This window comes from Equus asinus, chromosome 20, assembly GCF_041296235.1.
Source record: "Equus asinus isolate D_3611 breed Donkey chromosome 20, EquAss-T2T_v2, whole genome shotgun sequence".
NCBI lineage: Eukaryota > Metazoa > Chordata > Mammalia > Perissodactyla > Equidae > Equus > Equus asinus.
The window spans coordinates 14,369,344-14,390,887 of record NC_091809.1 but is presented as its reverse complement, the minus strand read 5'-3'; the positions used below and the strand labels follow the sequence as shown (position 1 = coordinate 14,390,887).

General features: G+C 67.5%; 1 protein-coding gene across 3 annotated transcripts; it reads left to right on the top strand.

Annotated features, from left to right (window-relative positions):
- The first annotated feature begins 242 nt into the window (after positions 1 to 242).
- ZBTB7A (zinc finger and BTB domain containing 7A) lies at positions 243 to 21,432 on the top strand. Of its 3 annotated transcripts, none has more exons than XM_044753400.2 (3): positions 243 to 397; positions 9,450 to 10,735; positions 14,562 to 16,254. In XM_044753400.2, exons 2-3 carry the CDS (start codon positions 9,465 to 9,467, stop codon positions 15,049 to 15,051), a joined length of 1,761 nt encoding a protein of 586 aa, XP_044609335.2. In that variant the 5' UTR covers positions 243 to 397; positions 9,450 to 9,464; the 3' UTR covers positions 15,052 to 16,254. The 3 variants fall into 3 exon arrangements, with proteins under 3 accessions (XP_044609335.2, XP_070347848.1, XP_070347849.1); XM_070491747.1 differs by lacking the exon at positions 243 to 397 and adding an exon at positions 1,183 to 1,633; XM_070491748.1 differs by lacking the exons at positions 243 to 397; positions 14,562 to 16,254 and adding exons at positions 1,710 to 5,546; positions 21,007 to 21,432.
- Positions 21,433 to 21,544: the final 112 nt, after the last annotated feature.

The following is a 21,544-nucleotide window of genomic DNA, read 5'->3' as shown; positions in this document are numbered from 1 at the left end:
CCCCGGCGCAGCGGGCGAAGCCCCACGGGAGGGCAGGGACGTGGCAAGAGGGGACCTGCCGGGCCTGTTCTGGCCTCGGAGGCCGGGGTGGGGGGGCGGGCCGGGCGTGGGGGGGGCCGGCGGCTGCGGCACCTTTAAGACAAGGGAGGACCCCTCTTGCCCTCGGAGAAACCAGGAAGGGAGTCGCGAGCATCATACGGGGCTTTGGCTGTACTGTACAGTTACTGTAGGGGCAGTGACGCCGCCGCCGCGGAGCGAGGGAGCGACGAGGGGAGCGCCAGCGAGGGGGAGAGCGAGCCGCGGACCCCGGAGGCGAGCGGCCGAGGAGCCCAGTTCCAACTCCGGGCCCCGGCCCCGCGCGCCCCGGCCCGGCCCGGCCCCGGCCCGGCCCCGCGAGGTAAGTCAGCGCCCGGCGCGGCCCCCGGCACGGGGTGCAGGGCGGGGACGGGCCGGGGGCGCTGCGTCCACCCCTGCCCTCCCGGGAAGGGGCGATATGGGGACGTTCCGTAAGTTTCCGAGGAGGGGGTGGTTGGCAGCTGCCCGGAGGCTGGAGGCGCCCTGGATCCCGAGCGCGGGGAGGGGGCGCCGCCCGGGAGGGGGATCGGGGGCGAAGTGCATGGGCTTGTGCGCCAGCCCCCCCCACCCGGTGCATGGCTTTTCGGGGCTCCCGGGCGCGCGGGCAGCGGGGGAGGGGCAGCGGGGCTGCATTGAGGTGGGGGGAGCTGGCGTGGGGAGATAGGGGGGCGCGTCGCGTGCTAAGTTTGCAGCTGGGTACGGGGGGCGCTCTCGCCCCCCGGGGGCCTATTCGGTGCTGCGTGCATACGTTGGAGTTGGCCAGGATTGCGCTCCATGGGGGATGGGGGGGAGGGGGCTGAAAAAACAGGGAGGGGGGCTTTGCAAAGGAGGGGGAAGGGGTGGGGTGTCCGGGTGGGCGGGCGCGGCCGCGGGGGCCTCTGGGCGTCGTAGTCCCTCCGCCGCTCGCGGCTGGCAGGTGGCGGGAGGCTCGGACCACAAGTCCCAGGGTGCCCCGCGCCGGCGGCCCGCCGCGGCCCGCGGGTAGGGGCGGTGCGGAGGAGGGGCGGTGAGCGGCGGGCCGGCGAGCCAATGGGCGCTGGCCGATCGCGCGGCGCGGCGCGGGGGCGGGCCCAGCCGGCCCGGGGGCGGGGCCTGGAGCCGGGCTCCCCTCGCCGGGGGCCGGTGGCGGTCTCCGGCTTCCGGCTGCGCGGCCCGCGGGCCGGCCCCCTCCCCGCCCCGGGGCCCCTCCCCGCCTGGTTGTGTAACCGTCCCCAGCCCCCCTCCCCTCGGCCCCCCGCCCCGGGGGGGGTCCCCCACCCGGCGCTCCCCGGGGAGGGCGGCGGCCGGGGCGGCCGCGCGGCGCAGGCGAGCCCGGGGATGCGCGGCCTAGCGCAGGCCGGGCCCGGGCGTGGGGGAGGCGGGCGGGCGGACCCAGATCCGGGGTAATTTGCATCGCCCTCCCCCCAGCCCGGGTGGGGATTGGCCGCCGGCGGCGGGGGGTGGCGCGGGGCCAGGCTCACTGCCGCCTCCCGGCCCCTCGGAGGGAGCCAGCCCAGCCGCAGCCGCCGCCACCGCCGCCGCCGGGGCCGGGCCCCCTCGCCGCTGCCCCGGGAAGGAGGTAGGAGCCCCCGCGCGGGCGGCGCGGCGGGGCCCGCGGGCCGGGGGGGGGCGCGCGCTGCGGCCGGGGCGGGGGAGGGGGCCGCTTCCTGCCCCCGCCCGGGCCTGACTCAGCCCGGGGCGGGGGGGACCGGCCTGGCCCCTCGCCCTGCGCGCGCGGCCGCCCGGCCCCGGGGAGGGGGCGCAGAGCAGCCCTCGCCGCCGCCCGCGCCCCCGGAGCGCGTGACCCCGTCTCCTCTGGCCCGGACCCCCTCCTTCCCTTGACGCCACCACCACGTGCGATCGCGGAGCCCGGGCAGGGGAGGGGGTGCGCTGGGGATCCGGCCCCCCCCCGCGCGCGCCCGCCCTCCCCGGCCTGGCACCGGCCCCGTCCCCCAGCCCCGGGCCTGGGCGCCAGGCGGGGGCCGGCCCGCCGCCGGGGCCGTGCACCCCCGGGCCCAGGCCTCTGCGGGCTCCGGAGGCGCTGGCCGGCGGGCCTGGGGGGGGAGTGCGGTGGCCGGCAGCAGGGACTGCTGTCCAGCCAGGGCCGGGCACCCACTGAATGTTTGGGGACTGCAGCCAGCAGTTGGCGGAGTGGCCGGGGGAGGCGGGCACCTCCTCTCCCCCCAGGCAGCCGGCGGAAGTGAGAGAGGTGCCCGGTGCCCCTTCCCCGGGCGTGCCCACCTAGCTCACCCAAGGGTGGCGGGCTTGGTTGGCACCCGCCGCCCCTGCCAGCTGCCTGGGGGAGCAGGGCCGGCGGACAGGGTGTCCGGGATTCCATGTCAGCCCCCCCCCCCCCCCGAGCGGGGCCAGGGCGTCACCCTGGTGGCCGCTCCCACCCTGGGGGGCCCTCCCCAGGACCAGCACTTCCTATTGGCAGGGCTGGGCTGGGGAGAGGTCGGGGCGCAGGGCTGGGCCTGCTGCTGGTCCCCGGCGCAGGGCGCCAGGCTGGGGGCACGCTCCCCGGGGGCCAGCCCCGGTGGGGCCCCTGGAGCTCGCGGGGCCTGCACTCCTCGGCCGGGCTCGGGGCTCTGTTTACCGCCAGCCATCGCTGTGGAGACGGGAGCCTGGGGGAGAAGGGGGGGCGGGAGCCGCGGCTGGAGGCGCGAGCGAGGCCCTGGGATCCGTCTGTCTGATGAAGGAAAGAGGAGCCAACGGGGACACTGAAATTTTAATTCGTGGGTCACTTTGGGGGGGTACTTATTATCCGGTCCTGATTGGCTGCGTGGCGGCCAGTCAGCACCCTGGGCCCAGCCGGGAGCCACGCACCTCCCAGCAGAGGCCCCGAGGAGCGGTGGCTCGGGTGGCGGTGGGGAGCCCGTGCGCCCTCTGCTCCGTGCGGCACACTGAGGCCCACGGAGCTCGGCCCTTGCCGGGTGGGGAAGGTCCCCCGGCAGGAGCAAGGCCTTGTGTTCACTTGTGTCCTTCTTTTCTCTTCCTTGGGGCCCTGTGACCCACAGCTGGGTCAGGCTGGTGGCCGTCCCCGCTGCCACATGAGGAAACAGAGGCTGGGAGGGGAGGCCCAAGGCAGTGTGGGAACTCGGGGGCTCAGAGGAAGCCTGGGAGTGGATGTCGGGCTGGGCAGGGGACACCGAGGCCCAGGGGGAAGCGGAGAGCAGCCCAAGGTCACCCGGCCGGAGCTGAGTCTGACCCTCGTGGTCCGTGCCTGCGCGCTCAGGCCTCGTTCAAAGTCCTCCGTGTGTCACAGCCGAGGGGCACCTGCCCACCTGCCTTCAGAAGGCCCAGAGGTTGACAGCAGGACCTGTCGGCCAAACGCAGCCTCCCCGGGGCCGAGGAAACGCTTGGCTCAAAGAGGACAGCGAGGCTCAGAGAGGGCCAGCAAGGTGCCCAAGGTCACACAGCACGAGCCCCAGTCCTCCTGCCTCCCAGCATTCCGTGGCAGGCGCTTTTATAGCGTGCAAGGCCCTTTCCCGCCCCCCTCGGAGCCACGGTTGCGCACCTTGGCATCTTGGCCCCTGTTGATGGGCTGGGCCCTGGGTTTTATGACCCACTATACCCGGGGAGGCCTGGGTCACCTCTGGAGAGCCGAGACTCAGGGCCGGCCCGAGGAGGGCGTCCCCTGGGGTTGGGAATGCCCGCCCAGCTCGGTGGCCTTGGACAAGCCCCTTGGCCTCTGGGAGTTGAGCGTCCCCCTCTGTAGCTGGGGTGCTGTGGGGTCCCCCCGGGCGCTGCCTGCAGGCCTCCCTGTGTCCCGTGTGCTTCCCTCCCGCCTGCTGTTCTCGGGGCACAGCAGAGGTCCCACGGCCTGAGCCACTCTGCCCCCCCACCTGTCACCTTGCGCTCCAGGCCCTGGAGGGACCATAAACCGCCCCGCCACAGCCCTGGGCAGCGGGGACCAGAGGAACAGGCTTGGGTGGGGGCCGGCGCGGCCCCATCCCAGCCCGGCCCTCCCCTCCACCTGAGGTGCGCCCAGGGAGGTCACGTCCCTGCTGCCCGCCTCGCCTTGGCCCTTGGTGCCATGGGGAGGTCGCCTTCAGCCAGAAGCGTCACCCAAGGATTTGCTCAGGTTCCCCAGGAATGTTTGTTGAGTGACTGCTGTGCTGTGTTGAGGCTTGGGGGGGCCCCTCCTGCATTTCTGTCCTGATGACCGAGGGATTGGGCCCTGCCATGGGTTCCCTGTGTGACCTCAGGCCAACTTCCTCCTAAGGGGGCTCTGTGGGGGCTGGAGGTTCAGCTTGTCCCCAGCCCCCAAGGCCCCTGGGGTGGGGGATGTGGTCCCTGCTGGGCCTGGGGCCGTGCGCGGTGGTGGGAGGAGGGAACCCTGGCAGAACAGAGCCAGATGGCCTGTGTTCACATGTACCTCTGCTGTGTGACCCAGGGCAAGTCGCTTCCCCTCTCTGAGCCTCGGTGTCCTGCCTGCGAAGTGGGGCATTGGTCACAGAGCTGCCTCTCAGAGCTGGGGGGGATGGATGTTGAGATGACGGGGACCAGGTCCCCCGCGCCCCGTGGAGAGGCAGCCCTCGCCTGCCCGCGGGGTCCCGAGTCCCGAATCTGGCCCGCCAGAGCGCGGAAGGTGCCCCGCGGAGAACCTGGCGCTCGGGAGGAGCGTGGCCAGGTGACCGGGCCCTCCATCTGTCCCCCCCAGCAGGCCGTGGACGGCCACTCGGTGGAGGCGTCCCCACCCACGCCTTTCTGGTCTGACTGGAAAACAAGGCCGGGTCCCACGTCCTCTCAGGATGTGTGCGATGGGAGGGGACTGGCTGGGTTCGTGAGCCCGGGACACGGGCCCCAGGAGGCTGAGCCCTCTGCCTGCTCGGCCGGGAGTGTGAGTGGCATAGGAGGCTCCAGGTGACGAGCAGCCTTGTGGAGGTCACCAGGGCCTCCCCGGGGCATCTCGGAGCAGCAGGTGCCGCCGCAGCCAGGGCGGGAGCACGGGGATGGGATTCTGCGAAGCCTGGCTTTGCTTACCCCCGGCGACGGGCAGCTCATTCCTCCCACGTCCCCAGGAATGGCTGTGTCTTCCCGGAGCTTCCGCTTGGAACCCGCCGGTGGTGTCAGGGCTGGACTTCCTGGCCCCTGACAGCACTCAGGGCGTGGGAACAGGGTGGGCCTCGGCCCCACCCGTGAGCTGGGGGTCAGATGGGATCCCCATGACCTTCTCATCCCCCCCCCACCCACACACGCACACTTCCCACCGAGCCTGTGGCCTTCCTGCCTCTGGCCCTTTAAGGCCCGGGCAGGAAGCCCCTCCCCATTTAGGGCAATAAATGGACACAGAAAATGGCCGAGGGCCTGTGTGCTGGTGTCTGGCCCGGAGGAGGCCTGTGGGGACAGGCGGGCAGGGGCCGGGCCGGCAGCTGGCGGCCGGCAGCCACCCTGGGCCCTCGGTGCCCCCCGCACCCCGATCGGGACGCTGCATTCCTGTCCCATTAAACCCCGGGCCGGGGACCGGGCCAGGCAGGGATTGGCACCAGGTCAGGGCGGGGTAACCAGGCAGGACCAACCTTGCGACACAGGCCGCCAGGCTGGGAGGGGGCAGGGGCGGCTGGGCGAGGGCCTGGCAGCTGCACCTGGGCGCTAGACTTGCTGTGTGACCTTGGGCCAGCCGCCCACCCTCTCTGGGCCTGGTTTTCCCCTGCAGACAGTGGCTGCGCTCCCCCGGCTGTCCCCTGGGGCCCCACCGCCTGCTTCCTTGGCACATAGTAGGTGGGGAGGGGGCTGGATTCCTGGAGACGGCCTTCAGAGGTCAAGTTCAATGGCTGCCATTCACAAGGGGGGTGGTGACCAGCCTTGTCAGGCCTTTGGGCACAGGCGCTGGCACACAGTAGGTCCTCAGGCTAAGTTTGCTCAAGGGACGAGAGTGAGACCATGGCCTAGAGCAGCCCCAGCTGCCACCCTTGCCACCCTCACGACTCCCGAGGAAACTGAGGCACAGAGAGGTGCTGCACCTTGCCCAAGGTCACACAGCTTGGAGGCGGAGGGGCCAGGACTGGGACCCGGGCTGCTGTGCGTGGCGCTCAGTAGGGGTTAGAGCCCCTTTTCTGGTTTCCTGTCGTTGCTCTGTGGGTGGGGGCGGAGGAGCCTGAACCCCTCACTGAGCTGCCAGTGGACCCCAGACACTCCTCCAGGAAGGCGGGGTGGCAGCGACTGCCCAGCCCCCTCTCCTTCCTGAGGCCTGTGGGTGGGACGAGGGGGCCGGCCCCAGCCCCCACCTCGCCCCTGATCTTGGGGAGCCTCCTGGTACAGTGGCCTCCTCCTTCCCTGGGCCCCTCTCCCGCGTGCCCACCACCAGGCCTTCGCCTCGGCTGTTCCCCAGGCTGGGGACACCCTTCCCACAATCCTGAGGCCTTCCTGGGAACCACCAGCTGTGCCCAGGGCGAGGCCGGGGTGCTCCTGACCTCCCCTCAGGGCCCCAGCAGGTGAGTGGCGGCAGTTCAGGCCAGCTCAGGTCAGAGAGTCCGAGTCCTGACCTGGCCGCTGGTCTGCTGTGTGACCTTGCCTACATCTCATGCCCTCTCTGAGCCTCTCCCCAGCTATCGAGCCCAGGCCTTTACAGTGGGGGAGATGAAAAATAAAGCTGCCCAGTTAGTTCCTGAAAGTTCCAGGGCACAGAGGAGGCCCTTGGGGGGGGCGCCGAAAGCAGGCGTGGGCCCGGCTGCCTTGGAAAGGACCAGCCATAAGTGACCCGAGGTTAGATCGGAGGTGGGACCGGGTGTGCCGCCAGCCGGGTGGGCAGGGCCGGGCGTGGGCTCTCCCCAGCTCGGAGCCCTCTGGTCTTTGGTTCATCCGGGGGGCCCTGCGTCCCTACTGTGCGCCGCCGGGGGCAGGCCGGGTGCCCCCCTTCAGCCCCGGAGGCGCCTGCCGGGGCCTGTCCCCACCGGCTGCCGAGTCAGCACCGCCGGGCGCCCCGGAAATCCCACGGGGTGAGCGCGGGGGCGGAGCTGTGATGAAAGACGCCGGTGGGTGTGGGCCTGCGCCCGGGGACCCTGGCCGTTGAGGGTGGGGACCCGGCGGCGCGGGGGCGGGGCTTCCTGGAGGAGCGCGGCCTCGTTGGGTCCTCGCTGCCAGCGAGCCGCCACGTGCGGGGCACCGACTGGGCGCCCGGGGCCGCCGGGGCTCCGATGGAGGGGGCCCCCGGCTCCTCTGGGGGAAGCTGCCGCGGCGCACAGTGGGGCTGCAGCGAGCCGGGCCCCCGACCCGCAGAGGGAGAGGCCTGGGGGAGGGGTGGCCGTGGCCCGGGGCGTGGCAGGCAGGTGGCATGTGTTCCTGGAGAGAGGGTGTGGGTCAGGTGGCTGCAGAGCCAGTCTGGGTGGCAGGGCGAGGGCAGAGGCGACGGCTTGCCAGGTGGTGGGGGAAGGTGGGGAGCCGGGGGCCAGCCTCCGGCCTCCATCAGCCCCTGGACCCCAGGCCTGTGGACCGGCCGTGCTGGGTGCCCTCAGCGAGGATGCTAGCCGTCTCTGGGCCTTAGTTTTCTTATCTGTGAAATGTGGGGTTATGCCACTCTCGCGGGGACTTCCTCGGCCGGCACCTCCCAGGCCCGGCCCTTTTGGGGGTAGAGTCTCCGATGATTATCTGGGGAAATACAGGCCCCAGCTGGGGAGGACAGGGACACGGACCCCGGACTCCTGAGCTGCCTCAGACCCAGGGCTTGGTCGGGTGCCCCGGGCCAGGCTCAATGCCCGGGCTTGCTCCTTGCCAGCCTGGTGGCTCCCGGCTAGTAGGGCTGTGCCAGTCCCCAGGCCCAGCGGGAAGAGGAGCGGCGTGGCCACGGGGAGGGGGGCCACCAGGGACCACTGTCCCCCCGTGGAGCCCCTGGGGGCTCGGCGGCAAGCAGGCCCGGGTGGCCATCTTGAGGCCTCGGTGGCCCGGATCCGAGGGGGCGCGAGGAGGGGCCAAGGCTGGTCTGATCCGGAGCCCATCTGCCCACTCGCTCCCCGGGGCCCGGGCCAGACGGCAGATGGTGCCAGGGGGTGGGAGCCGCCGGGGCCGGGCCAGTGGGGTCGCGCCCCCACCCTCTGCTCCCGGCAGCCCCATCGGAGCGGGGAGGCGGCAGCTGGTGCGGCCGCGGGCAGGGGGGCGGGCGCAGCGGTGTCCTGGGAACTGTAGTCCTGCGGGCGGGGCGCAGAGTCAGCCCCGCGGCCTGGACCCCGCGCCCGGGTGGGGACAGTCCTGCCCTGGCCCCGCGTCCCGCTGGCCCAGGGAGCGATCCGGGGTAGAGCAGGGCCAACCGCTCCGCTGGGCACTGGGGGTCCCGGGGGCCTTTGGGCGCCTGTCCCTGGGGATGTCCAGATGCCCTGGCCCGAGAGCTGGCCGACTGACCGGGCCTGGAGGACGGAGGGCTGCGTTGGGCGGCTGGGGGCAGCCGGGGGCTCCCTGGGGAGGGTGGAGGGGTGGGACAGAGTCAGAGGGTTGCACAAGCCGGAGTGGGTGGATGAGTCACGGCCCCGGGGCAGGCGGAAAAAGGGAGGGGGGAGAGGGGCGGGACAGACAGACAGACAGACAGCCAGCGTCCCCCACCGCCTGGCTCTTCCAAAGGCCTCTGCCCATTTGACAGATGGGGAGACTGAGGCCCAGAGAGTGGCAGGGCCTCGTCCCAGGCTGCACAGCACAGAGGGTGGCCAAGAGTTGGGGGCGCTGGGCAGGCAGGAGATGGGCAGAGGCCCCCGGCCGCCTGGCTTCTGCTTGGGGGCTTGGCCCAGGCGCTGGCCCAGTTTCCCCGTTACTCGTGTCACGGCCGAGCCACATCCTGGGGGCTCCGCGGGGCAGGAAGGGGTTTATCCTGCAGTGTCATCACCTCCCCCAACCCCCAGGGCACGCTCACAGCCCGATGCCCCCGGCCCGGCCCAGCCTCGCCCCTTCCTGCTGACTCAGAGTCCCCGAGGAGGCCGGGCGTCCCTGGGAGGCAGGAGTAAGGGTCGAGAGGCCGAGGGGCTGGATGACCAGGCGGGGACGTTGGCTCTGGGGGACCCGCCACCCCAGGTTTGAGTCTGGGCGCCGTGGGGCCTCAGCACGTGGCCTCCCCCCCCACCCTGCGTCCTGCCTGCTGGCTCTGCGGTGGGACTGCGGGCGCTCCAGCGTGATGGCGCATAGTGGGTGCCTCATGAGGGCCACCGCATGGGTGCAGCACCTACTGTGCGCTCCCCGGGGCTCTTGGAGGGAGGGGGCCCGACTTCAGCTCCCGAGCGCCCAGTGTGGGTCTTGCCGCATCCTCTCGTGTCCATCATGCAGAACGGGCCCTCCCCCGCCCCGGAGCTCAGCTGGGGAAACTGAGGCCGGCGGCGGGTGGCCGGGTTGGGGGGGGGGGTGGAGGGCAGCCTGGGGCCCCGCTCTCCAGCCTCCCGCCGCTCACCACCGCCCCTCCCTCCCCGGCGCTGCAGGTCTCGGCGCGGAAGATGGCCGGCGGCGTGGACGGCCCCATCGGGATCCCGTTCCCCGACCACAGCAGCGACATCCTGAGCGGGCTGAACGAGCAGCGGACGCAGGGCCTGCTGTGCGACGTGGTGATCCTGGTGGAGGGCCGCGAGTTCCCGACGCACCGCTCGGTGCTGGCCGCCTGCAGCCAGTACTTCAAGAAGCTGTTCACGTCGGGGGCGGTGGTGGACCAGCAAAACGTGTACGAGATCGACTTCGTGAGCGCCGAGGCCCTCACGGCGCTCATGGACTTCGCCTACACGGCCACGCTCACGGTCAGCACGGCCAACGTGGGCGACATCCTGAGCGCCGCGCGGCTGCTGGAGATCCCGGCCGTGAGCCACGTGTGCGCCGACCTGCTGGACCGGCAGATCCTGGCGGCCGACGCGGGCGCCGACGCCGGGCAGCTGGACCTGGTGGAGGAGATCGACCAGCGCAACCTGCTGCGCGCCAAGGAGTACCTCGAGTTCTTCCAGAGCAACCCCATGAACAGCCTGCCCCCCGCCGCCGCCGCCGCCGCCGCCACCTTCCCCTGGTCCGCCTTTGGCGCGGCCGACGACGACCTGGAGGCCACCAAGGAGGCGGTGGCGGCCGCCGTGGCCGCCGTGGCCGCCGGCGACTGCAACGGCTTGGACTTCTACGGGCCGGGCCCCCCCGCCGACCGGCCCTCGGCCGGGGACGGGGACGAGGCCGACAGCAACCCGGGGCTGTGGCCCGAGCGGGACGAGGATGCTCCCGCGGGGGGCCTCTTCCCGCCGCCCGCGGCCCCGCCGGCCGCCGCCACGCAGAACGGCCACTACGGGCGCGGCGCGGAGGAGGAGGCAGCGTCGCTGTCCGAGGCGGCCCCCGAGCCCGGCGACTCCCCGGGCTTCCTGTCGGGCGCGGCCGAGGGCGAGGACGGCGACGGGGCGGACGCGGACGGGCTGGCGGCCAGCACGCTCCTGCAGCAGATGATGTCGTCGGTGGGCCGGGCGGGGGCGGCGGCGGCGGCGGGCGACAGCGACGACGAGTCGCGGGCGGACGACAAGGGGGTGGTGGACTACTACCTGAAGTACTTCAGCGGCGCACACGACGGCGACGTCTACCCGGCCTGGTCGCAGAAGGTGGAGAAGAAGATCCGGGCCAAGGCCTTCCAGAAGTGCCCCATCTGCGAGAAGGTGATCCAGGGCGCGGGCAAGCTGCCGCGGCACATCCGCACGCACACGGGCGAGAAGCCGTACGAGTGCAACATCTGCAAGGTCCGCTTCACCAGGTGAGGCCGGGGCGCGCGCGCGGGGGGTGCAGGGGGCGCGCGGGGATGCGGGGTCGCCGGGGATGCAGGGGCCTGGGAGGCGGGGATGCAGGAGACGCGGGGGGCGGGCCCACAGAGGATGCAGGAGAACGCAGCGGATGCAGGGGGCGTCAGGGATGCAGGGGGCGCTGGGGATGCGGGGGCCCGCACGCGGGGTCGGGGCCGCAGGGGGTGCAGGAGATGCAGGGGGCGCCGGGGATGCAGGGGGTGCAGGGCATGGGGACGCGGGGGCTGCAGGGGGCCCACACGCGGGGGGCGGGGCCATAGAGGATGCAGGGGGAGCCGGGGATGCGGGGCACGCAGGGGATGCGAGGGGCCGGCACGCAGGGGACGCAGGGGATGGGAGGGACGCAGGGGGCGGGCCTGCGGCGGATACTGGGGGGCGGGGATGCAGAAGGGTCCAGGGATGCAGGGGGCGGGGCCACGGGGGATACGGGGGTGGGGCTGTAGGAGCAGGGCCACGGGGGTCGGCCCTGTGCATCCCCAGCTACACGCGGACCGTGTTCCCTCCACGCACACACGCACGCACACCGCCTCCACGTGCAGAAGCAGCGCAGCCCTGCTCTGCAGTGGCGCTTTCTCCATTTTGGGTCCCCCCACCCCGCGCGCCCCTCAGGAGCAGGCTGCGGGTAGGGGCGCAGGCGCTGACCGCGATGACCCCCAGAATACGGGCCGCGGGAGGCGGGAAGGAGGACGCAGGAGTCGCTCTTCTGCTCCGGGAAGTGGTTCTTCCCGTTGGGATCCGAGGGGTTTTGCCCTGGGAGCGGGTGACAGCCCCGCAAGGCGCCGGGAGCCCCCGCAGCCGGGTCCCTCGAAGTGCCCCGTGAGCCTGGGCAGCTTGATTTATTCGCCCGACATGGATGGAGCGCCTGTTGGGTGCCAGGCCCCGTTCTAGGTGCCAGGGACGCAGAAGTGGAGCCGGGCCCAAATCCCCGTGGGGGCAACCGAGCATGTGCGAGGGAAAACCTCAGGACTGATAACAGTCGTTGGTGGAAAGTGCTGGAGACAGAGCGAGAGCAGAGAAGGAGGGTTGGGGAGCGGCCGAGGCTGCTGCGTTAGACACCGCGAGACCTGAAGGAGATGAGGGAGGAAGGCGAGGGCGCGGGCAGAGGGCAGGGCTGTGCAAAGGCCCTGAGGCCAGTTCAGCCTGGGGGATGGCGCGGCTGGTGGAGGAAAAACACCAAGTCGCAGGGCTTGGTCCCTGGACAGGAAGAGTTGGAGGCCAGGCTGGGGGGAATCTGGGATTCCATCTTAGGAGTCCAGAGGTGGCTGGCGGGGCCTTGTGGGCCAGCCTGGTTGGGGGCGGGGGGCTGGCGTGCAGGGGCCCGGCCAAGCCGGGTGACTCAGCATCACCCCGTACCCCCGCCTGCCCTGGGGTTCCCCAGCCACGCCCACCCAGGCTGAAGAAAGAGGCCATTGTCCCAGTTTCCCGGCCCCGCCCCACGGGGACAGGATCTGGGGGCTGACCCCCGGCCCCTTCCCCAGCGGGCCAGGAGAGGAGGGTGTGGCCCCAGCTACCGGGGCCAGGCGGGGGCAAAGGGCACTGGCTGGAGGCGGGCGGGCTAGCTGGCAGCCTGCCCCCCACTTCGGGGGCACTGGGAGTCTTGGGGGACCCCCTTCCTCCAGACTGGGGTCCCCAGATGGCCGGGGTCTCTGGGCCCCGGGGGGACCAGCTTGGTGGCGGCCCAGCGAGCCAGGCTCTGGAGAGGTGACCCGGCCGGACAGAGGCTTGGGGCCTCCCACCCCTGATGGTGGCCTGGAGCCCCGTTTCACTCTGACCTTAGTTCTCTCGGTCACCCCACTCTCGACCTGGGGCCGATCCCGTTGGCCAGGCGGGGAAACTGAGGCATAGAAAGCGGCCCTGGGCCAGGCCTCTTCCCCCTGCGGGCCCCCCACCCCGCCCTCCCAGCCTGGGAGCCAGGGGCCCCTCTGAGTCACACTAGAGAGTTGAGTAAGCCGGGCCTGTGGTGGCCCGGGCTATAATTACCCCGGCCGGGGCTCGGGGTGACGAAACTGGGGCCGCCTCCACCCCCACCCCACCTGGGCGCAGCCCCTGACCCGCTGTGCCGCTCATGGCAAGTCACTTCCCCTCTCTGAGCCTCCGAACCTCAGCTGGGGGGATCTCTGCACAGCGCTGAAACCATCGGAGGCCCTGCTGTCCCCACCGTGACCCAGCCCCAGGCCAGCCTCTGGGCAGGGCCCTGGGAGGCAGCTCCTAGCAGTGTTGTCGCCTCCCTGGTGACAGACCCGGTTGGTTCAGGGAGCAGCAAGCCCACTGTGGCCCGAGCTCTTTTGGTTCAGGGAGGGGTAACAAGGCCAGAGTGTACGGAGGGGTCTGGTTGCACAGGGCCAAGCTTTGGCCCTCAGGGCAATAGGGAGCCACAGAAGGTTCCAGCAAGTAGGAACCCTAGCTCTGTGGGAGGTGCCAGAGGGAGGGACCCAGAGCCTGGGGAGAGCCCAGTCTTTGGCGGTTGGGAAAGGCAGGGCAATCAAGGTGGGGCTCTGAAGGGTGAATAGGAGTTTGTCACTCCTTACCTTGAAGAAGCTCTCCTTCCGGTGGGTGTGAGAAGGAAGAGACCTAGTGGCTCAGACGTGGGGCCCAGGTGGCTGCAGCAAGGAGCAGGGCAGACGCCAGGAGACCCAGGTCCCCGCCCCGGCCCTGTGGATTCCAAGCAGGAATCTGCTCCCACGAGTATGGACCAGCACAGCCGTAGAAATATCACGTGACCAAGTTCCGTGTCGCATGTTTTCTGGCCGCTGCTTGTTAAAGACGTAAAAGGATCAGGGGAGAGTAACTTCCAGCGCATTTTCCTCGACCCTGTAGCCACATGTCGCCCCGCAAGCTGTGTGCATGGTTACAAATGAGCTGTTTCACGTCCTGTCGAGCACACGCATCTTCAGAATCCGGGCGCCTTTTGCTCTTCCAGCCACATTTCGAGGCTCAGGAGCCACATGTGGGGGTGGCTGCCGCGTGGGACAGAGCAGTCGCCCTGTGGCTGATGCGGTGACCAGCTCTGTGGGCCGACGGCCCCAGGCTGCGCTGAGTCCTCTCTGCTTCCTGTGGGGCAAGATGGCTGGCGGGGCCCTGGCCAATCGCTCTGGTCCCTCCTGGCTCGGCACTCACAGCCCGGTCGGGGAGACAGACGAGAAAGAAGGAAGCCGGGGCACAAAGGAGAGAGTCCGACGGTGGTGGCGTGGGGGTGCGCGGAAGGGCCGAAGTGGAATTGTGAAGATGTGGGAGCAAAAATGGGCTCCAGGCAGCAGAGCAGCACGTGCAAAGGCCCTGAGGTGGGCTTGCGGTTAGCACATTGGGGTGACAGCCAGGGCCTAGCCTGGGCGCAGAGCAGAGAGAGGCAGAGGTTCGGGCGCGTTTGGCTCCTGGCGAGCGGTTATGATGATGGCCAACTGCGGGGACCCCACTCTCCCTCCAGGGCTTTCCCGGGACGCAGGACCTTGTGTGCTCAAAGCAGGGCGGCTGGTCGCATAGTTCCCAAGCCCCTGGCATCCTCCCTTGTCCCCTGGAATATTTTCAGCACCTGCAACGGGGTCTGGTACTCAGCAGGGGCTCCTGAATGAACGCTCCTGCCACTTGGCGGGACCCCAGGTGGGGCAGCCTGTCCTCCACTTACGGCTAAGGAAAGGGGCTCAGAGAGGTTGTGCCATTCGCCTGAGGCCGCACAGCACGCGGGGCTCCAAAGCCGTCGCCGGGTGCCTGGGGGCGCCAGGCCGGGGTGGGGGGCCGGTGGGGGGCGTCCCCGGGCGCGCGCTGACCCCGCCCCGTCCGCAGGCAGGACAAGCTGAAGGTGCACATGCGGAAGCACACGGGCGAGAAGCCGTACCTGTGCCAGCAGTGCGGGGCGGCCTTCGCGCACAACTACGACCTGAAGAACCACATGCGCGTGCACACGGGCCTGCGGCCCTACCAGTGCGACAGCTGCTGCAAGACGTTCGTGCGCTCCGACCACCTGCACAGACACCTCAAGAAGGACGGCTGCAACGGGGTGCCCTCGCGCCGCGGCCGCAAGCCCCGCGCGCGCCCCGGGGGCCCCGACGCACCCACGGGCGCCCCCGCGCCCCCCGGCGCCCCCGCCGCGCCCGGCTCCCCCGACGGCCGGCGCAACGGGCAGGAGAAGCACTTTAAGGACGAGGACGAGGACGAGGACGCGGCCAGCCCCGAGGGCCCGGGCGGCCTGAATGTAGCGGGCGCGGGCGGCGGGGGCGCAGACAGGGCCCCCGGGGCGCCTGCCGACGGGGGCTTCGCGGCCGGACTCGCCTGAAACCAAAAAAGCGCAGGCGGGAGGGAGAGAGCGGGCCCCCCGCGCCCCCCAGATCTATCTATACCCAGATCCTATATCTCGAGATATATATATATGCAGATATATATATATGCCGCCGCACCGACTCTAGGTAGCGCTTTCCTCCGTTTCCCCTCCACCGTGTCTGCCCTCCACCGGGACCCCCAGCCCCGGCTCCCCTCCCCCCCACCCCGCCATGGGTTTCGGGGTCGCTGGGGGGGTCTGGAGGGACACGAGGGTTCGGGGCTGGGGGCTCCTCCGAGGCCCCACCCCCCCGCGCGCCCCAGGCCCCGTCGGGGCGCAGGGGGCCGGGCACTGGGGGGCTGCCCCGCGCCCCCTCGCTGGGCTCTCCGAGTCTTTGGGACAAGACCTTAAACGATGGTTGTCTGCTGTGAGCGGACGTTAAAACGCACCCCGCCCCGCGCCCACCCTCCTTCCTCAGGGCACTTACTAAGTGGGGGGCTCCCCACGGCCCCCCGCCTCCCCCCCATCCCCCCGCCTGTGGCCCCCGATCTCCCGGCCGCTGGGACACGGATCTATTTATTGCCAGGCGCAGAGAAGAAGGGGACGAGCCCAGGGGGGAGTGGGGGCGCCCCCTTCATGGCACTTACACCCCCGCGGGACCCCCTGGGGCCCGCGCGGGGCGCCCCCGCCACCCCCGGCTGCGCCCCGGCCCCAGGCCGCCCAGAACCCCCCCAAAACGTTTGGAGATTCAAAACTTTCGGTCTTCCCCTCCCCTGCCCCGAGCCCCCGCCCAATTTTTAAAGCACTTTTTAGATTTTTTTTTTCCTCCTTAAAAACAAAATTTATATATAGATATATATATATATATAAAATATACTTTTCTTCAGAGGAGCAGGCGAGGGTGTGGGGTGAACTAGCCGACCGCAGAGGGAACCCAGGGTCTCCGGGTGGCAGGGGTGAGGGGAGAGGGTCCACCAGTTCCAGTGTCACAAAAGCAATAAAACCCAGATTTTACAAAACGAAAGGAAAAATGAAAACACACACAAAAAAGAAAAAGGAAAAAAAAAAAAAAAAAAGACCACCGACCACCAATAGAAGTCTCGGCACTTTGAAAACAGAACGGGTACTACACTTTCTCTTAAATCTTAATTTAAAAACGTGTTTACAAATCGCAAGCAACTTCTATGAAAAAGTCGAAAAGACAAAAAAAAAAAATAAAAAGAGCGAGCGAGCGAGCGAGAGAGCGAGAGAGAGAGAGCAAAGAGAAATTCCTGAAAGCTGATTTATTTTTGTACAAAATAATAAAAAAGCAAACCCACCACAGACGGAGCATCCGCTTCTGTTCCCCGAGGCGAGGCAGGCGGGCAGGGCGCGCGAGGCGGGGGCCTCCCGGGGATGCCGCCTCCAGGCAGGACTCCGGGCTTTTGTGTTTCTGCCGTGACCCCCTCCCCCCCCTTCCCTCCCATCCTGTCCCTTTTTTGGTTCCGATTTGAGATGTCTTGTCACCCACTAGCCATACCACGGCCACCCGTGTCCGTGGGGACCCTCCTTACTGACTCCCCAGCTCAGGGATGGGCCCGAGAGAGGGCTGGCCTTCCAACCAGCCGGAGCACCCCGTCCCCCGCCGGTCCCCCACCCTCGCTGTCCCCTCGCCCACCTCCGGGCTTCCCGCCCTCCAACATGGTCGCCCTTCCTTGTGGCCACCACGGAGCTGCCGTCTTGGATATGCCATGCCCGTTGAGGTGGGTGACAGGGGGCGCCACCTCCAGGGCCTTACATCCCCCCCAGGTACCCCTCTTTTTACTCAAAGGCACTGACTGTAATCTGGGGGCCGGCACCTGCCTCCCCCCAGCCACTGGCTCCCCAAAGGCCCGGCGTTGGCCGAGCCACAGGCCACGGACAGGGGCCAGGGCTGGGGGGACCACGATGCCAGAGGCCAGGGCACCCTCTCCCCGACCCCTCTCGCATATGCAACGCCTAGCGTGGGACCCTGTAAATAGACGCTCCGCTGAGCTGAGACCCTTCCTCGTCAGAGCCCGAGGTGGGGGCGCCCCTGTCCCCCGCTCCAGCCCGTCCCCCCGGGACCCCTTTGCTCTGTGACAAACCCCGTCTTCTCGTCTTTTCTTTTTCTTTTTTTTTTTTTTAAAGGGAAAGCTTTGTAAGCAGGCAACTTTCATCATTGTTTCTACAGGATAGGTTTGTTTTCCTTCCCACCCCCCCCCCGAGCCCGTCAGCCCCCCAATGTCTCAGGACCCCCCCTCCTGAGGGGGTGGCAGGGGAGCCCAGGGCCGGGTGGCCTCGTCACACCCCAGCACCACGGGGCGAGCTCTTTCGGACAACCATCTGGAAACCGAGCAGAGAGCTTCAGCGCCCAGGCCAGGGACCCCCCCCCGCCCCACCCCGGCTCCCAGACAGGTTTCCTGAGGGACGGCCCTCTCCCCCTGCCCCACACACCCCCTCGCAATAAAACCAACTGAAAAATCACAGCTGTCGTCCTGGCCGGTGGGGGCGACCGGACTTGGGGGATCGAGGACTATGGCGGGGGCAAGGGCTCAACCCCGCCGAGCACACTTTAACACGAACCTCCTCGGGAATTGCACTAAACCCCTGCGCCTAGCTCTGCGCTCAGCTTCCGCCAGCCCCACCCTCCTTCTCCGCCTTAACCCTCCTCCGCTGCCCGCCAGCCTGTCCCGGGGGCCGCAGCGTCTGCATGGGCCCAGCGCCGGGACCCCCACCCACCCCCCCAGCCCCCCCAGCTCCCCGCAATCACATACTGTATATAGACGTGGATGGATTTTATTTTTATTCTTTAAATTAAGGTTGTGATCACGTGTTGCCAAAGATACTGCTGAATTCTCGCGTTTCAGGAAACAAACAAACAAAAAAATCTTTGAGGGGGAACGTGCTGACCTGTCAGAAAGGACACAGGAAAACGTTTTTTTGTTTGGTTGTTTGGGGGTTTTTTTTGTGTTTTCTTTTTTTGGGGTGTTTTTTTTTTTTAACTGCCTGGTACAAAAAAAAAAAAAAGAAAAAAGAAAAACAAAGCGGAATTGTGATTTCCATCATCTTGGTAAAGCTGCGTGGATGCGTGTGTGCGCGTGTGTGCACGAGTGAGGTCCAGGCCGGGGTCTCCGGGCGGGGGCTCCGGGGGCCCCGGCAGGATGTGGAGGCCGGAGCCCTTGCCTGGAATGGGTGCCAGCCTGCGGGACCCGGGACAGAGATGAACACCCTCGCTGCTGCTCCCTGCCTAGCCCCCCCGCCCCACCCCTGCCTTTTGAGATTAAGAGAAAAAAAAAAAGGCAAAAAAAAAAATAAAAATAATAAAAAAAAAAATTTTCAAAACCAGTGAATGTAAAGAGCCGGCCCAGCCTGGCACGGTTGTGGGCCTGCGCCCAGCCGGGCTCCCACGGGCCATACCAAAGTCTGCCCCCCTTGGGCGGCTCGCCCAGGAGACCCCCTGTGGCCATTGTCTTGTCACCGTGTTTGTACATGGCTGTCCCTTCGCTTCCCTCTGAGGGGTCTCGGGGGCGGGGAGGGTCCCCCAGCCCCTTCCAGGGTCTTCTGGGGGTCTTTGCACTACTGAGACCCATCGGCCGTGGCGGGAGTGGCTGCGTGGCACATGGGGGGGGGGCCGAGGCAGGGGCCGGGGGACCCCCAGGACCAAGGCCACCCGGGCAGCCGGGATTGTAGGAGGCGAGACAGAGAGAGGGAGAGGAAAAGCAGGAAAAGAAAAAAATGTAAAAACCAACAAAAAAAAGCAAAAATCCTATTTTTTGAGAAAGAAAGATATTTATATTTGCAGTTTTATTTTAAAAAGTTATTTAAGCTGAGGAAGCAGCCTTCCGGAGGAGGGGCTGGCTGGCACAGGACGGGTCAGGGGCCTGGGGCTTGGGCACCCCGGGAGCCATAACCTCAGAGTTCAGACTAGCTCGCACTAAATACATAGATTTACAGGGGGGCGGGGGGCAGGGCCAGGAGGTGGAGGGGGCTGGGGAGCCCCCCATCCCGTGGCCGGGGCTGCCTGAAGGCTGCGGCTGGGGGTCTCGAGGCCCAGCGTGCCCCTGCCCGGCCCAGACACGAGGTGCCTTGGACTTTGGGGGGCCAGGCCTGGCGAGCGGGGGTGGGGGCGGCGCCCGCAGGGGGCACAGAGCACAGAGCAGACATTCCATAGACTGTATCTGAGAGTCTTTATAAACGTGTGGGAGATTAAAAAAAAATGGATAAAAATGCACTTTTTGGGGGTGGGGGGGAGAAGCTTTAAAAGTAATAAAAAAAAACAAAAAGACAAAACATGATGAAAAAACAGACAAAAAAAAATGACTTTTCTTGTACATAAGCCACTAAACACAGCCTGTTAGGACCGCTGCTGCCTCACTTGCCTGATTTCGACGTTCTTTGTGTTTTGTTTGGGGGGTGCGCTGGGGAGCGGGGAGGGTGGGTTTGGGGGGGCCCCTCGTCCACACGGCTCGCGACCCCCTGCTTGGGTTCTGGGGAGAGGTCCCGAAGCTCAGCCTGACCCTTCCGCCAGGCCTGGGGCAGGGGGTGGACGCGCTGACTCGGCGGCAGGTCGCCCACGGAGGAGGTGGCCCACGGCCCCGAGCGCCAGCAGGGGCCCCGGGGACGGACGGCGCAGGTGGGGGCAGGGGTGCAGGCGGGCTCCTCGGTCACCAGCTCCAGGGTTTTTAGGGGCCCTGGGCAGGTGGCCTTGGCCGGGAAACCCCAAGTCTGCCAGAGGCCCCCATGGGGCCGCCCCATGCCGAGCCCCGGTGATGTGGGATCGGGCCTCCGAGCTGGCTGCTGCTACACCCCCCCAGGAGGAAGTCAGGCCGGGGGCCACTCACTGGGACGGGGGGTCATGGCTGAAGCCCCCTCCTGTGGGTTGGAGGGTCACCAAACGTGGCCATTTCCAGGGGGCCCCAGTCAGACTCAGGCCAGCAGGGTCCAGGGTGGGGGTGGGTGAGGGAGGGCATAGATGGTCACGGCACAGCCTGGGAGAGGACGAGCGGGGCTCTGTGGAGTGACATGGGGTGACGGCTCTGGGGGTGTGTGTGGGTGGGTCCCTTACCTGTCACGTGGCTGCAGACACGGGATTCGAACCCAAGTCTCCACCTTGGGCTGTTGGGGGTGGCGGGGCTAGCCACGAGGGTGCGCAGAGGCCTCTGATCAGGACGGCGAAGGAAGCGGGTTTGACAGCCACTCAGCCCATGGGGACCTCCTCGCTCACGTCCCCATGTCCCCTGTGCTAAGAGGGAGAGACCCTCTGGGTTTTAATCGAGGTATTATTCACACACAATCCAGCCTGGTAAAACCACTGGTTTTAGCATATTCGAAGAGTTGCGCAACCATCACCAATATCTAGTTCCAGAACATTCCATCACCCCAAAAAAGAAGCCCCGTCCCTACCAGCAGTCACCCCCGTCCCCTCCCCAGCCCCCAACTACCACGAACCCACTTTCTGTCTGTGGATCTGCCTGTTCTGGACATTTCATGTCAATGGGATCACACACCATGTGTCCTTCTGTCTGCTTCTCTCCCCGAGCATCATGTGTTCAAGGTCCGTCCACGTGCGGCTGTGTGGGGGTCTCGCCCCTCTTCACAGCTGCGTCATATTCCAGTGTGTAGCTGTATGGATCCACTATTTGAGGATATTTTGGCTATTGTGAATGATGCTGCTATGAAGACATGTGCACAAGTTTTCTATGACCCTATGTTTTCATGTCTCCGGAGTGAAATTTCTCCCACGAGTGGACCTGCTGGGTCAGACGGTAACTCCACGTTTCACCTTTTGAGGAACCGCCAGACTCTTTCCAAGCGGCTCACGTTCCCGCCAGCCGTTCGCGAGGGTTCCGGTTTCTCCCGTCCTCGCCAGCGCTTGCCGTTGTCTTGATTCCACCGTCCTGGTGGGGTGGGGCACTAGCTCGTGGTTATGACTTGCATTTCCCTGGTGACTAATGATGTCAAGCATCTTTCTAGGAGCTTATTGGCCATCTGCGTGTCTTCTGGGCCACCCGGGGGGACAGGAACAATCCTAGAATTCGAGGCTGTCTGAATTCCTGGCCCAGCCCAGCAGAGACACCAGACCCAGCAGTTTCAAGTGACAGCTTCCTCATTGGACCGAACGCTGTGCCTTTTGAATCCTGGACGTCACACAGCCAAAGGGAGGAAGTGGGCACGGGACAGAGCCGCGGTCCTTTGCTCCCCTCACCCCAGCGACGCCCCGACGCACAGAGAAGCAGACGCCTCAGTGGCTTCACCTTGATCTTTTTTTATTTGCGTTTTTTAAAAACAATTAAATTAGAATACAAATATTAGAAAACAGCGGCCCTCAGCTGCCAGTGCAGGTGGAGGGGGCCGAACTGCGCGACTGAGTTTATACAGTAAAACTGAATTTGCCCTCGACCAGATTGCTGTCCCTTTCTTCTTTAGACCTGAAAGGATATTGCTTCCTGACTAGGAGAGTTCTGTTTATACAAAGGGAAATTATTCTGGGGCTGGGCAGAGTGGGGTGGGG

Bases quoted from the DNA above. Each gene is read 5' to 3' on its own strand.
- ZBTB7A (XM_044753400.2), top strand. From the start codon at position 9,465: ATGGCCGGCGGCGTGGACGGCCCCATCGGGATCCCGTTCCCCGACCAC. The intron at 10,736-14,561 runs GTGAGGCCGGGG...CCCCGTCCGCAG, and splicing joins TGCAAGGTCCGCTTCACCAG to GCAGGACAAGCTGAAGGTGC.